Source organism: Centropristis striata, chromosome 3, assembly GCF_030273125.1.
Source record: "Centropristis striata isolate RG_2023a ecotype Rhode Island chromosome 3, C.striata_1.0, whole genome shotgun sequence".
Classification (NCBI taxonomy): Eukaryota; Metazoa; Chordata; class Actinopteri; order Perciformes; family Serranidae; genus Centropristis; species Centropristis striata.
In genome coordinates this window covers 30,997,620-31,018,030 of record NC_081519.1, presented here as the reverse complement: position 1 = coordinate 31,018,030, position 20,411 = coordinate 30,997,620, and the positions used below count along the sequence as shown (strand labels likewise).

The 20,411-nt window shown below is 36.0% G+C and overlaps 1 protein-coding gene across 1 annotated transcript in view; it reads left to right on the top strand.

Moving 5' to 3' along the window:
• The window catches only part of phf2 (PHD finger protein 2), a 48,249-nt gene that overhangs the window by 7,537 nt on the left and 20,301 nt on the right, over nt 1–20,411 (top strand). The window contains exons 2-8 of the mRNA XM_059330308.1: nt 10,579–10,664; nt 11,589–11,703; nt 13,817–13,977; nt 17,299–17,440; nt 17,536–17,722; nt 19,438–19,600; nt 20,091–20,178. Of these exons, the coding sequence (XP_059186291.1) occupies nt 10,579–10,664; nt 11,589–11,703; nt 13,817–13,977; nt 17,299–17,440; nt 17,536–17,722; nt 19,438–19,600; nt 20,091–20,178 (942 nt within the window). The remainder of the gene's footprint in view (nt 1–10,578; nt 10,665–11,588; nt 11,704–13,816; nt 13,978–17,298; nt 17,441–17,535; nt 17,723–19,437; nt 19,601–20,090; nt 20,179–20,411) is intronic.

The window sequence follows — 20,411 nt, the reverse complement described above, 5'->3', positions numbered from 1 at the left end:
TGCGTCAGGTTCAATTCTTCCCTTAATACCAATGATTGGTTATACAGACCCACCCCTACCAACCAGCCTCCCCCCACCCAACCTACCCTTCCATAACCCAACCTGTCCCACCCCACACCCATTAACCCACCCACCCCGCACCGGATATAGCTGAAAACACCTAGCGCACAAGATTACTCTATCTCAATGCTGGTCCACATTCAAGACCGGACACACACAGACAGATAAAAATGATGATCCCTCCAAAATACCACATGATGACATCAAGACATTGAGGAACTTGAGAAACAGCATAAAATAATCCAGGCTGTGATTTGATTTCAAAATCCCTTGGCATTTTGGAGTTTCCTTTATTTTTAGCAATTGGATGGCGAGCACTTATATTGTGTAAACTGTTGGCTTTCATAGCTGAATAGACAATCAGGAGGTTTTCCTTCTTGTCAATACACCCAGGAGAGCCATCCTTCCTCTGAATGCTCCAGGTCTCTAGTTTGTGGTGGTAAAGGTTGTGATTATCCTAGAGGTTGCATCAGGTCATTTTAGACAGTGAGGACAAGTGCAATGCTCTCACTGCAATGAAATGCAACAATAGGGTCTTACATCATCACATATGAATAGAGGTTAGGGTTAGGGTTAGAGTCTCAGCTTTTCAGTCATACCCAAAAGCCAAAATAACACATTTTACTGCATGAGAAAAACTGCATGATCTCTGCCTTAAACTGCATGGGTTTAGCATAAAGTGGGCATGTCCGTTCGAAGGAGGCTTAGGATGTCACAATATGAAATTTTGATATCACAATTATTGTCAGAAAAAATGTCAAGGTTTCACACTTTTACATTTTTTTTTTTTTTTACCATTTTCAATCAGGGATTCATGAATGTCAAACACTGATAAAGAAAAAAGGGACATAGACTCATTTTAGAGTATCAAAAAAAACAACTTTCATTCATTTGTTTGGTAGGTGTTTGATTGAAAATCTTGGGACTCCTTTCCCCTTTTTTGTACACACTGTGAAACGACAGGATCATTAAAAATGTGTACCTTTAATTAAACCGAAATCACGTGTTGCAGCGCAGTCTTGACTGTAATTTGCTGTCACTTGTGGCAATTGAGCACAGATATGTGTCAACACTGGGTACTTTTACCGAGGGTGAGTGCCAAAATTGGATGTCCGTCTTTTACAACAACTCTCTGGTCATTTTGTAGATACCCAAAATGCTCCTTTATCATCATCGATTTAAGGCACTTTTTGGCTACTTTTTTGATATAAGACAGGAATGTCAGTTCTCTCTGATATTTTTACAGTTCTTGTCGATGCTTCATGTGAGTGAAAGGACTCTCACTCACAAAACAACCGTAGTACATACATATTGTGTCAGTTGCACACACAATTTGACTTGGAAAATATCATAGGACAACAATGCAGAAATCATGAGGCCATAAATATGGCAGCTTCTACTGGTGTTACACTTATGCATCCTGACTACCCTGGTGGTCACCCATGGAATATATTTTTATTCAGAAATCCTTAAGTCAGCAGTCAAGGGAACCCTTTCTGAAATGTAGCTCTGGAGTTGATCAAGGTTATTATAGTTAACAAAAACTAACAAAATAACGCAAACTAGAAACAAAATAAAAACATTTTCGATAACTGAAATAAAAATAAAAAGAGTTTTTTAAAAAACGATCATGAACAAATTGTATTTTGTGGTTACAAAAATAACTAACTAAAATTATAGTGAAAATGTCCTTAGTTTTTGTCTTTGTCAACTCTTTTCATACGTAAACCTTTTTGGTTTATATGAAATCTATTTCATATATCGGGTTTTATGACTTAATAAACTTATTGGGGCTGAGATGGATCAGACAAAGGAAATAAAGGCACCATTTATTGTGACCTTATTGAATCTTAAACCCAACAAATACCCCATTACAAAAAACTTAAACTAACACTAAAACTAATAAAAACTAAACTAAAACTAAGCATTTTCCAAAAAATAAAAAATAATAACAACTAGCAAACACACTCTAAAAACCAATTAAAACTAACTGAATTTGAAAACAAAAATTGACAACGAAATTAAAACTAAAACTAATGAAAAATCCCAAACTATTATAATCTTGGAGTGGATTCCTTAGATTGTCGACTTTCCTATAATACTAATTTTGTTCCCTGTAGACTTAAGAGTCTGCTATGGCCTCTGAAAGAAAAAGTCAGCAGTGCCCGCCGCCTGGCTGTTGGACAGCACCTATGTCCTACTGGACCCAACTTAACACCATGGCACTTACTCATTTGTTGTCTTTTGACTAGATCTTTGCTTGTGTTGTATGAACTCTCACATGTACCTTGCTTTGGGAAAAAAAGCATCAGATAAAATTGTTGCATTGTAACACAAAGTCTTTAAGGCATCAGAACAATTAGTGGTGTGAATGTATAATTCTGACTGCCTTAACTAAATACAACGATGACACATTGTAGTGTCACATTAGTTAATATCACGTTAACATCACACCTCAACACGACATGTTGTTAATGTGAAACTACCACTTCATCACAAGCACTCTTCAGTCCTGTATTGACATGTCTCCTCAGCAACCTGATCACAAGTGGAAGTACATCAGTTCACACCTGGCATTAGACTGCGTCTCCACAAGTGTCTTAACACTATTGTTTGGATCACACTTCCTATAGCACAGTGTTTCCTCTCGCATTTTTTTCAGCAGTGGGGGTAAAGGGCTATTTATAAATAAGTATAAAGTAATAAGTATAAAAAATGACATTCAACTGCAAAACAGGCTTTAGAACCAGTGTTTTCTGAGACTTTGATGGCGAGACTCGAACAAAATAGTGGGGCTGTTGGCATGCTTGCAATTTTTGCCCTAAAAGCCTAAATCGGGTGGCCTCTCGCACATTCTAATGCCAATATTCCATATTCCAATCTTAATCATACGAAAGCATATTTTAGATATATTATTGTAAAGGAGGATAAGGGTTCTTCTGTTTGTTTAAGGCATCCTATTTTGACAGCCTTCTTGTAAATTCTGTGGTGGACTCTGCTAACACATGTGCTTTTATTTTGAAAAGCTTCATGTGTTTGCTTTTATTTTGAACGTTCTTACCGTAACACTTAAGCACCAGAAAAACAAGTGGAGGCTGACCAACCGCAGTGTGCTTTGTTCTCTTCCAGTAACGTTAGCTAGCCATCCACTCTAACAGGCAGTCTAACCTTACTCAGAAACTCCAGTGATGCTGACAGAGAGCTTACGCTGTTACGGTTCTTATGTCATCCCAAGTGTTTGACATCCTGGCACTGTTCCAGTCGCTCGTCCCAACAGCGAGGGAGCAGAAAACTGCTTTGCGGAGCCTCCCGCTGTGGTCACTGCTACAGAGTTTAAAAAAATTAAAACAATCCCCTATTCTGAAGTAGCATCAGGTAGCTGAAGCTCAGCTGAAGTAGCGTTATTTTAGAAAAAATATGTACCCTAGTCAACGGTGAGATACAAATATTTTTTTAATCCTGTTTGAATTGTGATTCAAGTCAAATTGAAACATCATTTTTTTGTTCTGGAACTGTTAGAGACAGTGATACCTTTCTGATCTACGACTGTGTGTTTGTTGATCACGTGAACAACAAATCATCATTCATACTTTCCGCTTCACGCTTCTAACGCTTATAAAAATACCAGGAGTTCCTGGATAGAACACACCATGTAAGATATCATTGCATTTCTGCTCGGAACATAGTTAACCTAGTGAGCTAGCACGCAATGAACGTTAGCATGATGTATATTGTGAAAACGAAATGGTACTATTACAAGCTCCAACTTTCTTGACTTGTAAATGTATCTTTTAAACAGACAGACATCAGGTGTGTAATTCATGGCAATGTTCAAATATGATCAAAAAAAGGTTTTCTCTCTCCCATTGACTTTTTGCGTATTGTTTCTGAAATAAGGTCCTATGCAGGACACCGGAAGGGCTTCAGAGAGTCAGGGACTAGATCACATGTGTGCAAAGCACTGGAACAAAAACACAGACAGCATGATAATAAAATTCAAAACACAAGATGCACTCAGTGGTTTCTGTGACATGAGAAATACAGCAGCAGCAGTGTACTTCCTGTGCTTGCAGAGCGATTTTCTGTTTGTCACGACGAGCACAGTGAGACCCTGTGGATCCTGTGGATCCTGTCACCAGCTGAGTAGGCAGTCTTCAATGTGGCTCAGGACACACTGTTAAAGGCTGTGGCTATATGTTGCTTGGACATCTTTGAATGCTCTCACTGCGTCCTCAATGTCCACGTGTGATCGAATCACCTAGGGCACACAGACAGACAGTATTTTCACTGGTCCCTTTTTCGTTGGTTTCACAGAGTCTCTTTCTGTGAATGTCAACTGATGTTTCAGTTTACTATTTTTTTTTTTGTCTCAAATAACACAAATATTAACACTACATGCAACATTCAATACAGTCCAATTTCACTGATTGCAACTTGATATTTTTACAATTATCTGCAAGACCTGACCTGACCTGATAATACCTCACAATGACCTGAAAAAAGGTCTTGATACTAGGGCTGGGCAATATGGACCAACAGTCATATTCCGATTTATTTAGAATGAATATCGATATACGATATATATCCCGATATTTTTATCACAAAGTGAGAGCAAATATGGAAAGCCAAATATGACATGTCACAAGTAGTTCTATTGAAACTGTTTATTTTAGTGAACATAAATACTGTATGAAAACAGAGTACCTTTTTAAAAAAATCAATCTTTTTCTGAAATAAATATATATATGAGAAAAGAATAACAAATATTACAAAAGAACTTAATATGACAAACCCTAGTAAGGGCAGCATTCATATATAAAAAGAGAAAAACCCAATTTGAACTATATCAATATATGCGATATGGTCTAATTCCATATCACATTTAAAAATTTATCAATTCATTTTTTTATATCGATATATCACCCAGCCCTACTTGATACAGAATTTTAAAATATTGTACTCTATCTGTATATATTTCTGAATGTTTTATGTCCCAAATGTGTCTCTACCTGCTGTACATACAGTATGTATGCTTTGGATAAAAGCTGAATGACATTGCAAGATTGTAGAATATATAAATAAAACTATAAGTGAATTTGTTATTTAGGTCATTTTGCTAAGCAATAAAGAGCAGCAGAGTGACTGTGACAGCAGAGATTATGACCAAAAGTCATTATGACGTATAATAAGTGTGCTACTGTGCTGGGAGAATGCCATGAGAAGCGTTAATAAATTAATCATTGTTTAATTTTGCTACAGTTACAGTGGACTGATGATAGATAAAAGCCAGTGGCACTTTGACTCTATGTTATCACCCTATAAAGTTGCAGTGCTGAACGTTTTATCAAAGAGTTGCCAACTTCCATCAGCTAGCAGACACGGAGAGACACCATCATCCCATTGACATTCTGTTTCTGAGCATCAGACAAATGGAATTTCAATATTCACATTTATTTTGCTTTGATGAGACAGTGGCAGTAAATTTGCTGTGAAAACAAAACAATGAGTTAAAACACATTGCAGAGTAAGATGAATGATTTGCTCCTAAGAGCGACGCCTTTCACAAAACGCGATTATAGAACTCTGATTAATGGAGCTTCATTTCAGTCCTTTGACTTACTGTCAATGGCTGCAGTTATGTGCACAGTGGGCAGACATAGTGTCTTCTGCTGAGAAACAACTGTCAGTATTGAGCTACCAAGCATAAAATAAGCCCCAGTCAACACTTCCTGCAGCCGCTTCAGAATAAAAGCTCTGTGGTGGTTCAATGGAGAAAGGATGCACAGGTAGTGAAGACTTCATTGCAGATCCATCTATGACCACATATAAATCAAATATTTTGTTGTCACCATGCATCATCCCCAGGTATTAAAAAATAAAGAATAATAACTTAAAGTCAAATAAGGAGCCCTAATTATAATACCATCAGGTCTATACCAAGCATCAGTCAACATGGAAACAGTAGAAATCATGAAGCAGTGTTGGTGTATAGATGCAGGTTCATGTCAGAAGTGTCTTCATGTAGGGACAGAAAACAGGACTCTTAACCCCTGATAGCTGATGGAGATACTCCTCTTATTAATAAAAGCACCATAAGCCGTGTTTCCTTTAGGGGGAAAAGTGTCCACCAGGAAAGTCTCAGGCCACACCCTCTCAAAAGTCTCTCACTCTGCGTGTCTCCACTACAAGTTAGCCCCCAGAGGGATTTAGAGACTCTGGAGGTGACGTATGGTTTTCACCGTCGCTAACTGCACAACGTCAGCAGCTGAAAGCAGCATGGATAATTATGCACAGAGTCTCTGCTGATCATAAACATAGTGATTGTGAATTAACGGCATCACTAACTGTGCACAGAGTGTCCGGTGCTTGTTGCTAACTGCGGCTCAAGAAGGAGTCGCTGGATTTGTCTCCAGTCGCTTTCTTGAAAAATAGTCGCTAAGGAGGTGTGAAAAGTTGCTAAATTTAGCAACAAAGTCTCTAAGTTGGCAACACTGCTTCGCTGGCTTTTACAAATGGTGTGTGTTGTTGTCGTGTAGAGCAGCTATTCTCAACCTTGGGGTCGCGAGATGATTTCTGGGGGTCACCAAATCATTTTGGAAGGCAGCTCTGTCTCCACTGTGTTAAAGTGTTCATGTGTTAATGTGTTTTACTCTTTTTGGTTATATAATGTCTTTTTTTGGTAATTTTGTGTTTTTTTGTCATTTTGTGTCTTTTTTGTCATTTTGTGTCTTTTTTTTAGTCATTTTGTGTCTTTTTTGGTCAATTTGAGTCCTTTTTTGTTTATTGTATGTAATTTTTTGGTCATTTTATGTCTTTTTTTTGATAATTTTTTGTCATTTTGTGGTCAATTTGATTCTTTTTTGGGTAATTTTGTGTCTTTTCTGACAAGTCCCAAAGTAGCAAGTTATTACTTTCCAAGGAGTCTCTGGCTTGAAGCTGACTGTTACACACTCAGGAGGTCAGAATGGACCTTTAAACGTATAGCAAAGGACTTAGATTAAAAGTAACAATAGAATATAAAAAAAAAAACATAAATCCACAGACAGAGAGATGTTTTAGTTGTTGTCTGCTTCATTATTTGTCCAAAATTCGTCGTATCAACTGAGTTTGTATGATCTGAACTGTGCGTGTGAGATTCTGTTCAGTGAGCGGGGGTCACCGACAACATGCATGTTAAATTGGGGTTCGCGACTCAAAACGGTTGAGAACTACTGATGTAGAGTACTACGTCACATCCCGCTTAGCGATCTATCCAATCAGTAACCAGGCTGTTTTCAGGGGAGAAAAAAGACCCTGCTCTTCTACAGGGATGAAAAAAGTCCAGACAAAAGCCGGCTCCGGACTGCTCATCTTCAGGTGGTGTGTGATTCCATGTATCAGTTCAGCCTGTCACTGTATGGCCTGTCCTGGTGATTGACAGATAGATACTGGAGACACACAACTACAACAGGAAGCTTTCCTCTCTGTTTGTCAGAGGCACTTCTGAATCTGTCTTGACTTGATTTGAGATCCACAAAACCTGACTGTCAGTGGATTAGTTCAGCAAACTGACATCAGTGTTTGGGTTCTGGCCGTTATTCAGCTGCTGTATTAATAACGTGTTTATGGTCCCAGCCCGGTGGAGTCAGGCTGTGTAGTTTGACTTTTATCTGACGGCGGTCTGAGATGTGTAGAGCTTTCCAAACATGAGTGATATAACAGTGATAAACACACATTTTGATGTATTATCTCATAAACTGTTCAGAAACTTCTGTTATCAGTCGCTGCAGTGGAGACATTTCTCTTGCACCCTGCAGAGGAAGGGACCAAGCTGGAGCTCCTGCAGCTCAGACTATTAAAATACGTCCTGTACTCACAAAACCAACACAGGACCCAACAATGTAGAGAAGTTAAAGCGCAGGTAACCTGATTTGATGATGTGCCACAGCTGTACTGTACGGCCCTACAGTTTTTTTCCTAGCACCACACGATAATTCTACTCCTTAAAGAATTGTCACTAGCACTTATTGATGCACTAATAGCTCTTACTGCACTATGCCTTGATTGTTTGCTTTTTTTTCTTCCTGTAAGTCGCTTTGGATATAAGCGTCTGCTAAATTACTAAACGTGAATGTAAATGTACCAAGTCTAACTGCAGTAACTATGCAAAAGGTAAAACTGAGAAAAACTGCTTTAAAGTTTTTTAACATTTTTTTTTAACTGGCCAGCAAAATTGGTTATATGTAGATAAGTGATATGCCACTTATTTCTACATGTATTGATGATGTCATTTTTATGCTCAAAAATCATGATGATTTATTTGACCTTTGACCCCCAATACGTAGTTACTGCATTGCTGTAAAAGGTTCTAATAGGAATGCACAAACAGAGTGCAGTAGCTATAATGTTGTTGTCTTCTTTCAGCTTTTATATTTTGTTTTCAGTGACTACACATTTTCAAATAGATTTTGTTATCAGTGTGTTTAAAAGTGTTTAACAGCTCTATTCAAAGTTTTGTGGATTTTAGATTTAATATTATAAACAAATGTTATAATTTAGTCTTAATATCATTTTATCACACTTTTTTACTTAATCATTATCTAGTTAGTAATCTTTTCTTTTTTTTAACAAATTTTCAGTAACAGTTAGATTAAATTAAAAAAAAAAATGCCATCCATCTATTTTCAACAGGTAAATTGACTTCCACTTGACTGCCCGCCCTCCACCCTCACAACACAGACAGAAGCCCCTCATAATTTCCTTTTTAAATAAACTTGTTATTATTTCTATTATTTTTATGTTTAATTTAGTATATATATCCAAAGCAGACTGTGGTGAGTGCAATTACTGCTTTGTTTTGAGTTGAATTTTGTGTTGAATTTACGAATTTATATCATTATTTATCTGAAATAAAGCAAAATTGAAATCTAAAACTTTGTCACAAGATAAAACAGACATTATGAAGTGAATTTTTAGTTATAACTCAATTTCGACCAGAAATGTAGTTACTGTAGTTAGACTTTGTAGGGAAGTATACTGTAGTTTAATCATGATTGTCAGTGCTACTAAAACTTAAGTACAAGTACAAAAACAACAACAAATGAAGTGACCACACCTCACTGAAGTCTTACTGGCTTCATTGATGCCACAAAAAGCTGTCAGTGCACATGTCCAGACATCCGTGTGTACAGTTCATATTTAGTATGTATGTCCACACCCACCCACTCTAGTATTTGCCTTCAGTGAAAGGGAGTAGGCGGTGTAGTGAGGCCGTGGAGTTGTCAGGGAAAAAAGGAAGCATTCTGGGAAACTCCCAGTTTATTTGAGCTCGGGAGCAGCGGCGCCACATGGGAGGAATTTGCTTGTGCAGACGACCATGACAGCTGAATGCGGGACTGTTTGTGTTTTGATCTCTTGTCTTAAGTGTTGTTTTTGTTTGTATGTTGTCATAACTTTAATATGTTTGTGTTGGATTGTTGTCACACAGTAATGCTCGCTTGGTTCATATCCCTCATGCTGTTTTCATTTTTACAGAGTTGAGTTACAAAAAGCTTTATGGGAAATGAATAATTGTAAAACTTTTTCAAATGTTGATCTAATGTAAAACACCTGTCACAGTGGCTCTCTTTTTTCTTTCTTCTTTAAAATTATATGACAATAATCACTTGAAAAGAGCTTGGTCCATGCTGACTAGCTCACTTTTATCATAAAGGAGTATTCCTCAATAGCTCTTTCTTGTGGATGGAGAACTAATGTTATTAAAATGCACAAATTATTAGGTTGGTTGGATGTAAAAACTAGATTTTTGTCATTACTGATGGTTTTTATTAAGAATGTAATAATAACAAAATCACCTCTTATTATTTATAGAAATTTGTCTTTCAGTTAAGAGGCACAGAATTATTCAACAAGGCATGCAGTGTATATATGTATATATATATATATTTTATTTTTTTTTTTTTTTTTTTTTTTTTTATTTTATTATTATTATTATTATTTTTTTGATTAGTTTTTATTTTTGGAAAATGCCTAGTTTTAGTTTAGTTTTTATTAGTTTTATTATTTTGTGATGGGGTATTTGTTGGGTGCCAGATTCAATAAAGTCACAATAAATGTTTCCTTTATTGCCTTTGTCTGATCCATCTCAGCCCCAATAAGTTTATTAAGTCATAAAACCAGATGGATGAAATAGATTTCATATCAACCAAAAAGGTTTACGTATGAAAAAAGTTAACAAAGACGAAAACGAAACTATAATTTTAGTTAGTTTTAGTTAGTTTTATAACCACAAAATACAGTTTCAGGTAGTTATCGTTTTTTTAAAAACTCTAATTTTTATTATTATTTCAGTTAATGAAAATGTTTTTTCCATTCTAGTTGTCCTTATTTCATTAGTTTTCGTTAACTATAATAACCTTGGTCTCTTTCAGGCAAGTTGTCCGTTACACTGCAGGAAAGTAGACACACTTGTACATGCTTTGGAAAATGGGTCCTTTAAGGTCACACTTCTAAACATTTCTGTTTCTCGTGTTGTTTCAGCTGTGTTGGGGTGGATGAGGATGACGCTCCAGATATTGACATATATCACTGTCCAAACTGTGAGAAGACCCACGGCAAATCCACATGTAAGTAGCAGCTTGTAGTGTCTGCCGCTGACTGAAACAAAGACAACTGGAATAACTTTTTGACACGTGATGTAACATTCTCACAACAGACCATACTATACTGTAGGGTTGTCACGATACTAAAATTTTCAACTCGATACCGATACCCAGGAAAATATTCGATTTTCGATACCACAAGGATAAAAACAAAGACCCCAAAATTATTAACAAGAAAAATGCAACATGTAAAAATTAACAGAACCACAGCTTAAATATTTATGATAAAAAACAGTTATGCAAAAAGAAACTACAACTATGATAACAAGCTTCAGGTCTGAGGTAGTGCAAAAAATAAATAAATACAATAAACAATAACAATTAGAACAATATTTTGAGGTTGTATGCTGTGCACAATATTAGGCAAGCTTGATAAGTCGACTTTTCTCTGCTTCATTCTGGGACTTCAAGAGAGAAAATAACACTTTTCAGTCACCAACATTTATATAAACTTATTAACTCTATGCTTATGTATACTGACACTGTGTCAATAAACGTAATATGGGCATACTACGTGCCTGATTTATTTATTTATTTACGTTGTAATCATTAACGTGACGTCAGCCTTTAATTGCTAGCTCCGACTAATGGCTAATAATAACACGGCCAACATTAATGCGAACCACCGGCCACGATAACATCAGTAATAGTTCAGTTTGAAACGAAAGGTCGGGGGGGGATATCGATACTTTTGAAAATGAGTATCGTATCCAGATACAACGTTTTAGTATTGATCCTTTTTTGAGTATCGATACTTTTGACAACCCTACTATGTTGGAAGATTTTATGCTTGTATAAAAAATGAAATGATTTCCCTTTAGGTCATTTGATACTGTCTGCTACTGAATTCTAAGTGGGTTTTAAGTTTGACTTTTTTCTGTTCCTCAGTGAAAAAGAAAAAGAACTGGAGCAAACATGACACGGGGCAAAGCACAGATATCAAAGCTGTTCAGAACGGCAGTCAAGTTTTCATAAAGGAGCTTCGCAGCAGGACCTTTCCAAGGTAAACACATGGAGACACTTTTAAATGTTTGTGTACCACTCAGTACTCAACTGTTCAACTGTCCACAACACAAATACTCATAAAGCTTCTATGTGATAGTCAGACGCAACACTCTTTCATTGGGATCACACTTTATCCTTAGAAGTGTAAGCATTCACATTACTTAAACCTTTGGAGTTTGGGGCTATTTTGTCGGTTTTGGACTCCTTTTCATTCTGCCTGTATAAACCACTTAAAAATCTTCACCATGCCGTGTTGGTATCATTGTTTTCAAGACAACCTCACCTATATGAGCTGATTATTTTTTTAATTTTTGTCTGACATTTTGAACACAAAAAACACACACAAAACACATAAAACACATAAAACATGAAAAACAAACCAAAAACACACACAAAAGCACACAAAATCACACACAGAATTACAAAAAACACATACAAACACACTCAAAACACACCAAAACATAATAAAAGTACAAAAAACACACAAAAATTACAAAAACACAAATAAATAAAAAAAAAACAACAGTAAACACAAAAGGTTGCATTACAAATGCTAAATGCACAAAGCTAAATTAGAAAAATCTCTGCAAAAAAAAGTAAAATCATGATAACCCTAAAAAAGGGTTGATGCATTAAATTGGACATGCAAACTTCTGGAAAAGCCAAAACTTTAGAGTTCAGCTGACAGCAGGGCTCCATGCTGCTGAAGTTTTTACGTTGTGATGTCATGAAGAAGTCGTGCTCCGGCGCTTTCATGGACTCCAGAGGGTTAATAGATTCGATTATAATAACAGTCAATGATTTCTCATTAACTGCTGATTGTTGATTTGGCCTTCAATAAGCACTAAATATTGTCCCCCTGCCAATATTACTACCCACTTTATTAATTAACCCACTCAGGGTGCTTATCTAAGTCCTCTTCACCCCTTCTGCTAATTTAGCCACAATGGGACTGAGATCTTTTAGCTGCTCTGCCCCTCGACTCTGGAACAAACTCCCTCAGTCCATCCGCTCTCTAACAACACTGTCAACCTTCAAGTCACACCTCAAAACGCACCTGTTTAGACTAGCCTACCCCTAATATATTCACCATTTTATTAACCCTCTGGAGTCCAGGAAAGCGCCAGAGCACGATTTCTTCATGACATCACAACATCAAAATGAAGCAGCATGGAGCCGTGCTGTCAGCTGAACTCTAAAGTTTTGGCTTTTCCAGAAGTTTCCATGTCCAATTTAATGCATCAACCCTTTTTTAGCAAAGGATAAAAAACACCTCGAAGTGTATTAACATTATTTTACTTTTTTTTGCAGAGATTTTTTTTTATTTAGCTTTTTGCATTTAGCATTTGTAATGCAATCTTTTGTGTCTACTGTTTTTTTTGTTTTGTTTTGTTTTTGTAATTTCTTTGTGGTTTTTTTTTTGTGTTTTTTTGGTTTTGAGTGTGTTTGTATGTGTTTTTTTGTAATTTTGTGTGTGTTTTTGGTTTGTTTTTCCTGTTTTATGTGTGTTTTTTGTATTTTTTGTGTGTGTGTTTTTTGTGTTCAAAATGTTGATCCAGTAAGTCAAAATGAAAAAAATGATCAGGTCATTTAGGTGAGGTTGTCTTGAAAACAATGATACCAACCCGTCATGGTAAAGATTTTTAAGTGGTTTATACAGGCAGAATGGAAATCAAAAACTGAAAAACTAAAAAAACCCAACATAGTGCAAAGAGTTTGTGCGTAGTGCCTCTTTTAAACACAGTGACTGGAACCTGTCCATGTTCAGGGTTCAACTCTTTAAAGGAAGGATACAACTACTGACTAAAATGTTTTAATTAGTGTATATTAAATTCACAGAAAGCTAGAAAAGTTTCTTCTTCACTGCAAGTTTATCCTCATGTATTTGTGCCACTATGAAGGAGTGACTCTGGTATGTCAATGCCAATGCATTTAGAGTGGCTGCATGTTTAAATAAAAAGTACTGATATTTGGCCCCAACACATCAATATATGTATCACAAGAGGTTCTACCCCTATTCAGCATACAAACTGACTGTGTGTGTGTGTGTGTGTGTGTGTGTGTGTGTGTGTGTGTGTGTGTGTGTGTGTGTGTGTGTGTGTGTTTTGCAGTGCTGATGATGTGGTGGTGAAGCTCGGTGGCAGTCAGCTGACCCTGGACTACCTGGAGGAGGAAGGTTTCAATGAGCCAATCCTGGTCCAGAAGAAGGATGGGCTGGGCATTTCCATGCCTGCTCCCACATTCTACATCAGTGATGTGGAGAACTACGTTGGTGAGGACCTCACTCACTCTGTCACTGCAATAACCACTACTGCTACGGCACAACTAAATAACTACTACTGCTACTGCACAACTAAATAACTACTACTGCTACTGCACAACTAAATAACTACTACTGCTACTGCACAACTAAATAACTACTACTGCTACTGCACAACTAAATAACTACTACTGCTACTGCATAACTAAATAACTACTACTGCTACTGCACAACTAAATAACTACTACTGCTACTGCATAACTAAATAACTACTACTGCTACTGCATAACTAAATAACTACTACTGCTACTGCATAACTAAATAACTACTACTGCTACTGCACAACTAAATAACTACTACTGCTACTGCATAACTAAATAACTACTACTGCTACTGCATAACTAAATAACTACTACTGCTACTGCATAACTAAATAACTACTACTGCTACTGCACAACTAAATAACTACTACTGCTACTGCATAACTAAATAACTACTACTGCTACTGCACAACTAAATAACTACTACTGCTACTGCACAACTAAATAACTACTACTGCTACTGCATAACTAAATAACTACTACTGCTACTGCACAACTAAATAACTACTACTGCTACTGCACAACTAAATAACTACTACTGCTACTGCACAACTAAATAACTACTACTGCTACTGCACAACTAAATAACTACTACTGCTACTGCACAACTAAATAACTACTACTGCTACTGCACAACTAAATAACTACTACTGCTACTGCACAACTAAATAACTACTACTGCTACTGCACAACTAAATAACTACTACTGCTACTGCACAACTAAATAACTACTACTGCTACTGCACAACTAAATAACTACTACTGCTACTGCACAACTAAATAACTACTACTGCTACTGCACAACTAAATAACTACTACTGCTACTGCATAACTAAATAACTACTACTGCTACTGCATAACTAAATAACTACTACTGCTACTGCACAACTAAATAACTACTACTGCTACTGCACAACTAAATAACTACTACTGCTACTGCATAACTAAATAACTACTACTGCTACTGCATAACTAAATAACTACTACTGCTACTGCATAACTAAATAACTACTACTGCTACTGCATAACTAAATAACTACTACTGCTACTGCACAACTAAATAACTACTACTGCTACTGCACAACTAAATAACTACTACTGCCACTGCATAACTAAATAACTACTACTGCTACTGCACAACTAAATAACTACTACTGCTACTGCACAACTAAATAACTACTACTGCTACTGCACAACTAAATAACTACTACTGCTACTGCATAACTAAATAACTACTACTGCTACTGCACAACTAAATAACTACTACTGCTACTGCACAACTAAATAACTACTACTGATACTGCATAACTAAATAACTACTACTGCTACTGCACAGCTAAATAACTACTACTGCTACTGCACAACTAAATAACTACTACTGATACTGCACAACTAAATAACTACTACTGCTACTGCACAACTAAATAACTACTACTGCTACTGCACAACTAAATAACTACTACTGATACTGCACAACTAAATAACTTCTACTGCTACTGCACAACTAAATAACTACTACTGCTACTGCACAACTAAATAACTACTACTGCTACTGCACAACTAAATAACTACTACTGCTACTGCACAACTAAATAACTACTACTGCTACTGCACAACTAAATAACTACTACTGCTACTGCACAACTTAATAACTACTACTGCTACTGCATAACTAAATAACTACTACTGCTACTGCACAACTAAATAACTACTACTGATACTGCATAACTAAATAACTACTACTGCTACTGCACAACTAAATAACTACTACTGCTACTGCACAACTAAATAACTACTACTGCTACTGCACAACTAAATAACTACTACTGCTACTGCACAACTAAATAACTACTACTGCTACTGCACAACTTAATAACTACTACTGCTACTGCACAACTAAATAACTACTACTGCTACTGCACAACTAAACAACCACTACTGCTACTGCACAACTAAATAACTACTACTGCTACTGCACAACTAAATAACTACTACTGCTACTGCACAACTAAATAACTACTACTGCTACTGCACAACTAAATAACTACTACTGCTACTGCACAACTAAATAACTACTACTGCTACTGCACAACTAAATAACTACTACTGCTACTGCACAACTAAATAACTACTACTGCTACTGCACAACTAAATAACTACGACTGCTACTGCACAACTAAATAATCAATCAATTACACTTTATTTGTATAGCACTTTTCATACACATGCAACACAAAGTGCTTTACATAAAAAAGGAGAAAGTAATAATAATAATAACAAAACATAAAAACAAGCAAACACCCTCCACCCTGACCCTCCATCCACCATCCCATTATAAACAAAGCACAAACTGAGGAAGCTCCATCTGAACATGGAGCAGTGAGGAAACACTGGAGGCAGCTTAGAAATGATTAAAATACATATTAAAATATGTAGTAGTAAGTAGTAAATAAATAAATAAAAGAGAAGATGTTGTAACACTAAGATGTATGAGCAGAACATTTTCTAAAAATGGTTCAAGTAAAAGCCAAATTAAAAAGATAAGTGTTAGGTTTGCTCTTAAAAATATAAAATATAAAAATATCTATCTATCTATCTATCTATCTATCTATCTATCTATCTATCTATCTATCTATCTATCTATCTATCTATCTATCTATCTATCTATCTATCCATCTATCCATCTAATATTGCTGTGACTATTGTAGTAATAACTGGTCTACTGTAGTACCACTTAAATTAATTATATTTCTATAATGATTTAGATTTTAAAGTAAGGTGCTATAGTAATAAAATGACCCCTGTATCACGACAATAACTTTTACTACCTTATATAACTCTATACCTGTACAACTGTTAGTGTTGTAAATACACAGTTGCTTCTTATATTGCTATATGAGCATTATATGAGCAAGCAACAAGAATAAAGGCTGATATGCTTGTATACAAGTGTCTGCATTCAGAGTAATGGCTCTCCACTTCATTAATACTGTATCTAATGTGTTGTAGTTGGTGACTGCAGTTCATTTAATTTCCTCCTGTAAGTTAATAAAAACAGTACCATTTTCTTTTCAGTAGGGGGCGCATGTGTTCTTTATTTGGTTGTGTGCTGGTGCTCAGTGATGGCATCTTATATATCAACAGCTTACTGCTACACACCAGTTAAAGAAAATGCAGCTTGTTGGAGCATAGCTTGTTTTCTAATTTTTTCTGTGTCCTGTCATTGTCTCAGGTCCTGATGTCGGTGTGGACGTGGTTGACGTCACCAAACAGACTGACAGCAAGATGAAGCTCAAAGAGTTTGTTGATTATTACTACAGCACAAACAGAAAGAAAGTGTTAAACGTCATCAACCTGGAGTTCTCTGACGCACGGTACACACTCTCTCACTCATGGTGATGTCTGGCTTCTAAAGATGGAAGTCGGGAAACTGCTGCTATTAATTTCTTTTTCTGTTTTTCTGGGACAGGATGAACTCTATAGTGGAGAGTCCACAGATTGTGCGGCGGTTGTCTTGGGTAGAGAACTACTGGCCTGATGATGCTCTGCTTGGGAAGCCAAAAGTCACCAAATACTGTCTCATCTGTGTCAAAGACAGCTACACAGACTTCCACATTGAGTGCGCTGGCGCCTCCGTCTGGTACCACGTCCTAAAGGTCTGTCCCGTTCATGCTTAGATCAGTATGTGGAGTCACAATCACACCGTCAGTCTAGGGCTGGGCGATATATCCATATAAAAGATATATCGATATATTTTTAAATTAGGGCCGCGACTCGATTAAAAAAATTAATCTAATTAATTAGAGGCTTTGTAATTAATTAATCGAAGTTAATCGCATTTTGATCGCATATAAATATTTGACCTGAGAACAGTGAGAAGTAATGTTTTTTCACATGGGTTTTAGTATACCATTGAATAATGACTGAATACATAAGCTTAAGCAACAAAAATATTGTTTATATGGGTCCAACAGACCAGTGCAATTTTTTCCATTAAGTGTAGCAATAGCATATTTAGAAATATAGTACATTTCATAAATTCAGGTAGCCTATAGGTAGGTAGACCTTCTATAAACTATAATACTTTGGATTTTTAAGTAAAACACAATACTTTCAAGTACATTCAGAACATTGGAAACCCTTACTATTGGAAAACATCTCTCTGTTGCTTCAGAGGTCATAACAGACAGCTGGTTTAAAAAAATCTAATTAATTTCAGTCTAACTCTCTCAATAACATTGGCCAAAACAATAAAGAGTTCAACATAAAGTGCCAGTTGCACTAACAAAATGTCCCATCATCCACGGGGCCAACCAAAGCGTCTCATCAGCTTCTTCCTTCATGTTCACTGTGGTTTGTTGTTGTCTGAACTCATGAACGCTAGTTGGTGCTCCAGTATAATCGGTCCGCCTGAAACTCATCCAGTGAGAAACGTTCCGCGGTGCAAAAATAAGTGCGATTAAAATGCGTTAACTTTTTTAACGTGTTCATTTTTTGTAATTAATTAAGCTTAATTAACGCGCTAAAGTCCCGGCCCTATTTTAAATGTGATATGGAATTAGACCATATTCATTCAAATGTTCTTTCTTTCTTTATATATAAATGCTGCCCTTACTAGGGTTTGTCATATTTAGTTATTTTGTAATGTTTGTTATTCTTTTCTCATATAAATATATTTATTTCAGAAAAAGATTGATATTTTATTTTATTGGCTATTTTTATTTAAGATATTTTTTATTTAAATGTGCACTCTATGGAGCTTTGACTTTTTTTTTTTAATCGAATCCACTTTATTTATATAGCACAATTTTAGCAACAGGTTTCCAAAGTGCTGCACAAACAATACATAGATAACACACTACAAAGAGATGTGATAAACAATAGAAGAGTAAATTGCAATAAGATAAAATTAATTAAAAAAAAGGATAAAAATAAATAAAATAAAATGTAAAATGCATTGCCCGCACAAAATAAAATATGTATGTATACAAGAAAAAAAAAAAAAAAAAAAAAAAAATAACACAAAAAATCATAAAAAAGGTACTCCTGTTGTTATACAGTATTTATGTTCACTTAAATAAACGGTTTCAATAAAACCACTTGTGACATGTCATATTTGGTTTTGACTTTGACTGAACATTTGCTCTCTTGTTGCGATAAAAATATCAGGATATATATCGTATATCTATATTCAGCCTAAATATATCGGGATATGACTTTTGGTCCATATCGTCCAGCCCTACGTCAGTGACGTGTGCCTCTGAGGAAAAATATCACTTTGTACAGCTTTGATTTTCCTTTCAAAAGAGTGGAATACAACAACTCCATCTCTCCTTGATGATGATGACGATGATTGTGTCTGTTTTTGCAGGGAGAAAAGATCTTCTTCCTCATCAAGCCCACCTCTGCCAACCTGTCTTTGTACGAGCGCTGGAGATCATCGTCCAATCACAGTGAAATGTTCTTTGCCGACCAGGTGGACAAGTGTTACAAATGTACTCTGAAGCAAGGACAGACTCTTTTCATCCCATCAGGTCAGAACTGACTTCATCATAGAAATGATACAGACTAGGGTTGTCACGATACTAACATTTTCAACTCGATACCGATACTCAGGAAAATATTCGATACTCGATACCATTTTCGATACCACAAGGATAAAAACAAAGACCCCAAAATTTAATGGAATAATTTTATTAACAAGAAAAATGCAACATGTAAAGATTAACAGAACCACAGGTTAAATATTTATAATAAAAAACAGTTGTTCAAAAAGAAACTGCAACTATAACAAGCTTCAGGTGTGAGGTAGTGCAAAAAATAAATAAATACAATAAACAATAAAAAATCAATCAATCAAAAAAATGTAATGGTAAATACATATAATGCATATACAGAATAATGAAAGGAAGAAAATTAGAAGGTGGCTTACAAATTAAAAGTCAATGAAACAAGTAAAAAAAAAGATTTTTCTTTCATCTTTTATTGGAAATATTGAATTAATATTTCCAATGGTTTCCTCAGGTTGGATCAATGCAATACTGACTCCAGTGGACTGTCTGGCGTTCTCTGGACACTTTGTCCACAACCTGAGTGTGGAGATGCAGATGAGGTGAGGAAACCTGCTTTATTACACACTCATCCTTTATGCTTCCTTGCCCTCTTTTTTTTTTCTTATTGCAGTGATCAGCCATGCCTCCTGCGGACTGTCGGCTCCTAATTTGGGAGGTTTATTGTGTATTTGGTTTAAGCTGATCTTAAATAGTAGTTTCCATTGGGTCCTAATTTAGGACCAATCTGTTTCTGAATTTGTAAAATGCTTGTTGCAACAAAGCTCTTGGTAAT